A 9,530-nucleotide genomic window follows, 5' to 3' on the forward strand; every position below is an offset into this window, starting at 1 on the left:
TGACACATGCCTATAATCCCAGCTACTCAGGAGGCTGAGTTAAGAGAACTGCTTGAATCCAGGAGGCAGAGATTGTAGTGAGCCGAGATCACACCTCTGCACTCTAGCCTGGGCAACAGAGCGAGACTCTGTCTCAAAAAAAAATAAAGAAACCTAGGAAGGAAACAAATGAGGGATCGATACAGTTTTTTGAAGAATTTTTTGACACATTTCCATCCAATGAATTCTAGTTTCTCTGTAAATGGTGAGGCCAGCACATCTGCTGAGCAAGTGGAGATGGCCTAAACTTGAGAAAAGTACAGAAGGTTTGAAATACATTTGAGTAGCAGGAGTGAGAAAGTGGACTAAGGAAAAATGACCAAAGCTCCATTTGTGTTGTTTTCTGTTAGTAAGCACAGGATAAGTATTTTTTGGATGAATAAGTGAATTATTTCCAGGTAGTGCTAAGGCTGACCATGCATTTATCATGGTGTCAGTAGGCTTGATTGTGAGATTTAATCCAATAGTGATTGGTCATTTATAGGAAGACATTTCTGGCAAAGGCAGAGAGATGAGATTTTGTTAGACAGGAAGGATTAAAGGGAATTGGATGAGGCATATTTCAAGTAGAGCTTTTTAAATACTGGCTATAGGATAGACCATGAAGTCTGCTTTGAAGAGGGAGAAAATTAAGGCAAAAACATAGTAGATAGACCAGTAGAAAAATTAATGACCCAGTGTGAAAATTTGACAAATTGAGGGCCTAAGCTGAAATGATAGGAGAATGAGGTCAAGGGGTGGAATGTCAGGCTGTATTATTACAGATGTAGAGGTGGTTTTGATGAGGCCGGGCATGGTGGCTCATGCCTATAATTCTAGCATTTTGGGAGGCCAAGGCAGGAGGATCACTTGAGGTCAGGAATTCTAGACCAACCTGGCCTACATGGTAAGACTTTGTCTCTATTAAAAAAAAAAGCCAGGCACGTGGAATGTGCCTTTAATCTCAGCTATTCAGGAGGCTGGGGCAGGAGAATCACTCAAACCTGGTGGTCAGTTGCAGTGAGCCAAGAACATACCACTGCACACCAGCCAGGGCAATTGAGCAATACTCTACCTCCACAAAACATGGGTGTTTCTGATGATAACTTGGATGTTTCTGATGATAGCTTCTGGGTTTGGCAGTAACTGAACTGGAATGGAGTTCGAGAACCCTAAGGTGGAATGACAGAGGAATTAAGAGGCCAGGTTATTGGCAAGTCTATCCACATGGATGTTTGGATCCTCCATTGATTCTCCACCTCCACAGTTCTTTACCCTGAGCTTCATCCCAATTTTGCCCTTCTTAAGGCCTTCATGGAACCTGAACTATTTCTGTAATCCTAAGCTTCAGACATGGCAGATTCAGTAGCATAAGCATGGACAGAAAAACAGAAGGATGGTTGAGTGAGTGAACTGTAATGGACATCTTTGCTGTTTTGTTTTGTTTTGTTTTGACACCAAGGATTCACAGATTTTTCTAGGAAACCTACCGCAAGTGCCCTCTAGAAAACTCATCTCATTTTTTAATCCCAGTCTGTATAAGTGGAGTTGCCTTCTCTTCAAACCCCTAATGTTTTAAGGGTGCTTATATACTAACCTTGGCCATAGGGAGCATTCTGTAAAGGCCCATAGTGAACCCCCAAATATCTGTAACCCTGATGCATAGTTCAGTAGTCCAGGACTCACCTCTGGATCATGAGCTGCGGGTGTTCTAGACAATATCTATTATATTCCACTAAGCTCGTGAAGATCATAGGTCACACCTCCATCCTGATAGGTGAACTGTATACACTAAGGGAAGATCTTGCATGTTGCCATCAACATGGCGGGAAAGAAGGCACAAAGATCACCTTCCCTAAAGAGAGAGATGCCATGCTTGACAACAGTCCTGCAGATACTGTTGTAGAACTTAAAGAACAGACCCGTGTACACTTCTGCCAAAATGGTATCTATAAGCTCTGCAGTGCCCTGGTAAACCTCAAAGGGGTGGTGCCTAGATCCAGATTGCGAAAGGGTCGTAATATGTACCTGATGGGGCACAAACCTTTTTCCACCAACAGGGTCATACTTTCCTATCTTCACTTTTTTCTTACTTTCTCATTCATTCTAAGACATCTTTTCCTTACTCTCGCCTTTATTTTACGCTGTGAGGTAGGTGGTTGCCTGGTCAACGTTGCTGCTACAGACAGCTAGGTGATCTTTTTGCTCATTAAAAATGTCATCAATCCAGAATATACCCAGGGAGTAGAACTAGTTGCCCAAAGTGACTTTGTAGTGGAAAAACCTTAATGTTGAGGTCAAAATATGTTTCCCCAAATCACTAGCATGCCCTGCTTGTCATAATCTTAAGCAGCATCCACGGTGTTCCTGACACCCTACCCCAACCAGCAGTACCCCCAACACTCCCACCAACTTACATGATCCTCTGGTCACTGGCAACTTTTAAAAACAGTGATTAAACCACTATTTCTGAAAAATATACCTGTCCTTGACCCTCTCTTCACATACAGAAGGCCTGTCTTACTCACTGCCCTAAAGAATATGAAGCAGTGAATGGGGAAGAAGGTGCAGGCTGCCATACCATATCAGTAAGTCTCAAGCAAAGAAGTAGAAAATAGCCCAACACCTCAGACTTCATCAGGGACAGAAGGGGCTTTTGAAGACACATGATACTCATTCCTCCACAAGAGCTCTAGGAGATTGGTCACCTTTTAGAAGTCAAAGGAGGCAGTCAGTAAGAACTGAACTAACTCCTACCTTTCCCTAAGCACAAGCTTGGGTTACTCAAAACCTATGCTCCCCAACACAATACACAGAAAAGACATCAGTCTTATTAGAACATTTATTGGGGAGAATCGATATTCTCAACTAGGAGTGAATTATTTTGTGGGGGGAAATTTTCCTCCCTGGAAATGCTTTGGAAACATTGTCTGTGTAATTACTAAAGGCACATCACTAAACACAGTGCTTTTAGCAGTGATTGGCATGGCTGGAGGCACTGGATCGACTTGACAAGGGCAAGTGGGACTTGGCTGGGGCACAGGCTTCCTGTGGGGCATGGATTGGGGATGGCTTTGATACAATATTTTGCCCTTAAATGCCTCAACTTTCCGGGGCTGTCTGTTCTTGTCTATGATCTGCCTAATCCGTGTTGGATGATTCTGGCCAACTAAGATAGCTTGTTGGCTGCAAGATTTGCTACATGTCACTTTGCAGGAAGGAGCCGTGTAGTTGCAGGGATAGCCCTGGACACGCTGTGCTCTGACCTGCAGTACTGGCTTGTGCTGAGCTTTTCTAAGCTCCACTGGGGAGGAAAGAGCCTCTTGGGGACAGGTGATATCTATCCCATCCCTATGCTCCAGCCTCTCCTCTGGGAACTTTCCAATGTCTCTCTTAACTTTCTGAGCTTCAGTAGTCCCAGTAAAGGCAGCTCTAATCTTAGCTGGACCTGTATCCTGCACAAATGATGATAGGGAGCTACCCTTTTCCTGGGAACATTCTTGTTCCTCACATATTATGCTGGGTTTCTTAAATCTCTGAAAAAAGGTCTTCATCCATTTTCTGAAAAGGTTTTCAGGAGGAGGCTGTGTTGTCAAGGTTGGGGAAGATTTTCTCCTAAGCACCTCCCCTGATGTCTTCTTTTGAACAGGATGGCTCTTTCTCCTGGGTTGGGGTGTTCCCAACCCTGCATCCCCTCCACCAAGCTCTCCTCCTTTGGATCTCACTCTCTTTGTAGCTGGTGGGAAATTCTTAACTTGGCAATTCTGTAAGACATGCTTAGGGACCGTAGGCTCCTGCTGCTGTTCCACATGGATCCTTCTGTCCTCCACATGGACATTCATTACCTGGGAAGTTGCCATGTTCCCACTGGAAATGCCCTGGGTATGAGTCAGTAAGCCCTTGGAAGCCAAGTTATCTAAGGCAAGGGGCATGTCAGTGAAATGGGTGTGAGCTTGGCTCTGCTCCCCCTGGGCCAGCTTTAACTCACTAAACATCTGATGTTTAAGGGATGATGATTTAGGATCTTGGGGAACTGATATTTTTGGTGAGAAATTTTCAGTTTCAAGAGAAGTGCTTATTTTTCCCTTTATCACTGAGGAGCTTCCTGACTTGCTGGTTGTCAAGTTGTTCCTAGTTTGTGATTGAAGAAAACTGAGCTCATCTTCTTTGAACATTTCCTTAGGCCCATCGGTGACAGGATAGGTCTTTCTACTGCTCTGAAGCCTTTCTACGTTATTGCTGAAACTCTCTTTTTCATCCATTGACTCACCACCAGCCCCAGCTTGCATTATGGGCAGCTCTGGGCTGCTCCTACTGGCTACTACATTCTGTTTCTGACTGACTTCATCTATGATGCTGTGTGTGCAGGGCAGAAAAGCCTGTCTGCCATTGTCAGGTGTCTGGACAGTTTCTATAAGCTCATTATCAGTATCAAATAATTCTCTTCTCAGGGTCTCCTGCTGTTCTTTGTCAACAGGTGAGATGACCAGATGTGGATGATCCGGGATGTAGAATAAGCTTGTTGTTTCTATCTTTTTTCCTTGAAAATCTGTAGTGCTTCCCCTAAGGGGATTGGAGGCACCATCTTTGGAATCCATCTCTGTAAGGTCGTGTTGAGTATCAGAAACAGGGTCAGGATGATCCAAAATAGGGATGGAGCTTGTTGTTCCCAACTTTTCTTCTTGAAGAGTGCTTTGTCTAAGAGACTTGGAGAACCCCTCTTTGGAATCTTCCTGAGGAATGAAGGTGGCCGAGGAGGAGAGGTCAAGATGGGAAAAGGAACTGGAAAGGTCCTCTTGCGATTTACAGATTTCTATGGATTCAAGGACCTTGCTGGGAAGACCCCACCGCATCCTCATATGGAAAGATTTAATATGGGCTTCCAACATCTTTCGTTTGTTGGAACCAAGGAAGGACATCTCCTGGGAAGTATCAACGCAGTAGTCCTCACCCACCAATGCTGCCAAATCTTGATGGTTTATTTGGCTATGGGATTTCTCAGGAAGAGACATTGTCTGCTTGACTGAATGCCATGAACTACGCACACTCCAAGGCACTTGACCCTTACTGATTTCCTCAAATTTCTTGCTCAAATGTACTGTCAGGGCATTTGCAAGTTGTTTCTGACCTAGGCTCACCCCTAAATCATTCCCTGGCAGATGCATCATATGACCTTCCAGGTCGCTCTCAGAATTAGAACTCAGATCCTCTTCTGAAGATGTCTCTGGTTCATGCAACAGGTCACCTTTTGGGCCATTCTCCTGGCTGTATCCCTGAAACTTCCCCACATTCTCCACGGAAAGCATATTTGAGCTTCTCTTATGGAAGCTCCTACGTTTCCTTGATTTAAAATTCTTGAGATCATTGTGGCTCTGACCCTCAACCAAAGAGCTATGTAAGGGTCCCTCACTGTTTTCTGACTCAGATATCTCTAAAATTGGGCTCTGAGGACGTAGCAGTGACAGAGACTCATGGATTCTGCGGGGCAGGCCCCATCTATGCTGGATAAGCCTCTTTCGAAGGTGTTGCTCTAGTTTCTTCCTAAACTCAGCACTGAGTGGAAAATCTCCAGGAATGATGGGGATGGGACCACAAGCCTTAAAGGACTTGACCAATGCAAGACTGGGAGCTGGAGAACAAAAGTCTTCCTGGGATTTTTTAACCACAGAGGGTAAACCCCACACACTTTCCAGTAATTTCTGCAACACATTCCACTCCAGATGGTTAATTTCAGATGGTGTAAGAGACTGTGCCTCATTCTGAGATTTATGAAAACACACTCCACAGATCCCAATCTGGAATAGAGGACTAGGTAGTTGGGCTGTGAGTAGAGATGGATGCTGAGCTGGGGACTGACCTTGCGGCAGGGTTTGAGGCAAGGGTTGCAGCTGGGTAATAGGCAAGGACAGAGGTTGGGGATGGGGAAGTACTGGTGGTTCCTGGAATGTAGACATACTCGCAATTTCATTGAAGAATACAAACATGGAGGAACGGCCATGATGGAGAAGAACAGTAGGATTCAGAGACTCGCTGTGCAGAGATGGGAGACCCCAGAAGAGCTGAACATATTTTTGCTCTAAATGGTCCTCAAAGCACTTAGAATATGGGGGCTGCTGATGGATGTGCAGCCCCTCTACTTTCCTATTACTGGCCCAAAAATGAAGGGAGGTTGCCAAGCCATGCTTTTCAGAAGTTGAAGCTAACATTTTCCCTGAAGAATTTAGCTGGTAGTTTGACCTAAGATGTTTTGGGAAAGTTCCCGGTTTCTTTCCATTTTCTTTACACATCAGGAAATCACCCCTTTTTTTGACTTGTCTCTCCAGGAGTGCCACGATGTCATGGCTGACAAATGAGAGGTTAACGGGCACTATGAGGTTGACCACAGAATACCCCCCTAAAGAGGTCTCAGAAGAATGAAGGCTAAGGAGCTCTTGCATGAAATCAGATGGTACAAAATTGGAAGCAAAAGAGTCCTTGGCATGAGGCTGCCACCAGGAGAATTCTGCAGATGCAGGGCATGAATGGTCAATGTCTCCGATTGCTGGAAAATAGGTGGATGACCCACCAGAACCAAATAGAGATAATGTCTCTGAAAAAGGCATCAATATGGTGAAACTTGCTTTAGACGGAGTCACAGTACAATCCTGTGGTGGTAAAGCAGATGGGGTTGCTGGTTCATGATGACAAGCACATGAATCAGTAGGATTTGTGACCTGGCAAATATTTGGTAAGGGGTTCATACCTTGGGATAGGGTGTAGTTAAATGAAAAGATGGTGTTCAGAGACAAACTGGCCTCCGGTTGGAGATAGGGCTCTGCTCTCTGAATGTGATGTGGTGGGAGAAGGGGAAACGGAAGCTGTTGCGGTGGGGAATGGTCTATAGGGAACTTGGAATTCAGGGGAGAAACAGGCTTTGGTGGCAGAGGGTCCCTCAGTGGTGAGGGTGAAAATAAGTCAGCTAAAGGGGTGATCAGGTCAGGTGAGAGAATTAAGGAGGGTGGTGGAGAAGGGTCAGGACAAGGGGACACTACTAGGTCTTCTGGAGGGGTTGCTGAGGCGGCAGAAGCCAGAGTGAACGATGACTCAGTCGCAGAAGCTGCAGAAGCCAAAGAGGACACAGAGGGAGCAGGTTCTTTCAGGGACTCCCAACACAGCAGTCGCTGGACCTCAGCAGTTGTTCTGTTACACACCATACAGAGGGGGTCTGGGCATAACAGTCGACGAAAGCGGGTGGTATCATGATGCTGGCGCAGGGGACTGCAGGAAGCAGGAGGTCTGAAGCTGCAGCCAGGACCAGAACAAGGAAAGGAGGGTCTGTTAGCCTGGCAGGGGTCAGAACCCTGGTGCCTGCTACCCGCTTCACATTGCCCCCTGCCTATGACCTCACCATGCACTCCAGGGCCTCTCAACACATTCATTCACATACACGTTCCTATGGCTACCCACTCCCGCAACTACAGCAGGCTACAAGAAATCCCTGAGGTGAATAGAACTTGCTAAAAAAAGGACTGGGGTGGGAACAGGACAGAAGGGAACAATTAATCACCTTTTCAGAAAAGAAACCAGCTTCCTTTCCTCTTCTGCTTCTTTCTGGAAGGTTATCCAGTCTGGGAAACCATAACAGTATGTTATATATAATGAAGGTAGAGGCACAGAGATCATACAGAAGTTGCTCTGTGGAAATTCTTTAGGATATTTAACTCTGATAACCCCAAGTATCAGTGGGAAAGGGCAAATAGTCATTGATATTATTAACAAGTTCACATGTGTATGTGGCATCATTTGTAAAATTCTTTCACGTACATTACCCCATGTGATGCTCCTCCGAGATGAATCTGAGTAGCGAGGAAGTCAAAGTACTTGTGCAAAGTTGTGAGACAGAAGCTCTGATTCAAGCCAGCCACTAGTCATTCCTCGATATCTAACTTGCCCACCTATTGGGCAATACCCAGTGCCCAGGTCTATCACTCTGTCATGCCTATGAATGGGCAGAGCAGGGCCTATGAGCAATGTGTCAGGTCTGATCGCTTTTCTGTAAGCCTGTCTGCTGAGTGCTCTGTCTTCTGAGGCTGTATCTAGTTACTGACATTCTAAGAAATCATGGGTCTGAGTCCTCCTGACAGAAACAGGAAGGGTCACCCTTGAAGCTCAGATACAGCAGGCTGACCTTACCTTTAAATGTCCTACCTTTCTTTCTCCTCCTGGCTCTGCCCTGACGCTGAGAACAAAAGAAAGACAATGAGAGGCTGGGACTCATATATGTCACTCTTTATGAAGCTCATTCATTCATTCATTCACTCATTACACAGAATAATATAACTCCCTAATTAATGCTAATATGTTCCTGTTATCAATTATTATAGGTGAACAAATATTTCTAATTTTTCCTTCTCTGAAAAACTCAAAGAGAATTTTGTCAGAGAAAGCCACCCTTGATATGCTCAGTTAGCAGTCCTCAAGGAGGACACAGACTCAGAGGCCAACAGTCACATCTGTTCTCCCTCATAGGAAAAGTGTCCCAACGGAACTCTACCTCCAGCCTCTGCTCAGAGACTCTCAGCATTGCTCCCCAGCTCAACCCAATATGAAGGAAGACTTGGTTGAATGAAGGTGACAGGGGAATGTGACTCATGATCAAATTTCAGTAGAAATTGTTCTTCTTCAGAGAGACCACACTCTCTATACAGTCCAATCAGGGACCACAGAATTACTGTGGAATTTTATCTGGAACCCTCCACCACAGCCAGATAGGCAGTCTGTGAGCTTCAGATGGAAACTTTAGTCCTCCTGAAGCCCTAAGTCTACCCAGCAACTTCCAAAGAAAAGTGAAATTCTGTCCTCTCTTCAGACTTCCCATCTAAGACCATCTCTCTGTACCAACCAAACTTACTTAGAAATGTGGGAATAGGATTGGGAAACAACAACAGGGAATCTCCCTTGGGTGTTCACCCACGGTTTCTTACCATTTGGATGTCATTATTTTTCCTGGGGGGTGACAAATACAGGGTCAATAGCACGTAGAACAAGTACAGCATAAACAACCCCAACCCACTCAAGCAGATGAAGTTGGGGTCAATATCCAAGCAATGTGCCAAGCCAGGGCTGAGCCCTGACTCAGTGTAACTGTTCAGAAAACAGAGGATATTCTCCATGATCTGAATAGCATGGCTGCCTGAAGCAACTGAGCCCTGAGTTTGCCCAGTCTTAACTATAAGCCCAGGCCTGCATCACAGAGCATGGAAGTCACAAAGGGTTTCTAAGGGTAGAGGGAGCAGTAAGAGGAGGGTGTGTCCACAGCCCTGACCTCACCAGCCCAGCCAACCCCACCCCTCCTGTGCCCTCCAGGTCCCTCTGTCCTACCCTCCCACTCCATTTCACAACTCCATCCTTTCTTCATGTCATATATTTACCCAAGTGGAATTTTCTGTTTGCTCCAACAGTAAACCAGGTATTACCCAAGTCCTGCTTTACTGTTTGGAGCCCTTAACTTCAACCCCATCAACACCACAGCC

General features: G+C 45.4%; 1 protein-coding gene across 2 annotated transcripts; it reads right to left on the minus strand.

Annotated features, from left to right (window-relative positions):
* Nucleotides 1-2,846: 2,846 nt before the first annotated feature.
* LOC116559764 (spermatogenesis-associated protein 31D3-like) lies at nucleotides 2,847-9,170 on the minus strand. 2 transcript variants are annotated; one of them, XM_032290849.1, is made up of 4 exons: nucleotides 8,982-9,170; nucleotides 8,192-8,236; nucleotides 7,565-7,635; nucleotides 2,847-7,299 (listed from the first exon to the last, which is right to left on the minus strand). In XM_032290849.1, exons 1-4 carry the CDS (start codon nucleotides 9,168-9,170, stop codon nucleotides 2,898-2,900), a joined length of 4,707 nt encoding a protein of 1,568 aa, XP_032146740.1. In that variant the 3' UTR covers nucleotides 2,847-2,897. The 2 variants fall into 2 exon arrangements, with proteins under 2 accessions (XP_032146740.1, XP_032146741.1); XM_032290850.1 differs by having other exon boundaries at nucleotides 7,565-7,625; nucleotides 8,191-8,236.
* Between the last annotated feature and the right edge of the window lie 360 nt (nucleotides 9,171-9,530).

This window comes from Sapajus apella, unplaced genomic scaffold (genome assembly GCF_009761245.1).
Source record: "Sapajus apella isolate SASKATOON/1434 unplaced genomic scaffold, GSC_monkey_1.0 scaffold24, whole genome shotgun sequence".
NCBI lineage: Eukaryota > Metazoa > Chordata > Mammalia > Primates > Cebidae > Sapajus > Sapajus apella.

What these genes read in the sequence shown, in the direction of transcription:
- LOC116559764 (XM_032290849.1), bottom strand. Translation starts at nt 9,170, where the DNA reads ATGGAGAATATCCTCTGTTTTCTGAACAGTTACACTGAGTCAGGGCTC. An exon ending in AGAAAGGTAGGACATTTAAA is followed by an intron (nt 7,636 to 8,191) that starts GGTAAGGTCAGC and finishes ACATACTGTTAT; the next exon opens with GGTTTCCCAGACTGGATAAC. An exon ending in CTGGTTTCTTTTCTGAAAAG is followed by an intron (nt 7,300 to 7,564) that starts GTGATTAATTGT and finishes TCCTGGCTGCAG; the next exon opens with CTTCAGACCTCCTGCTTCCT.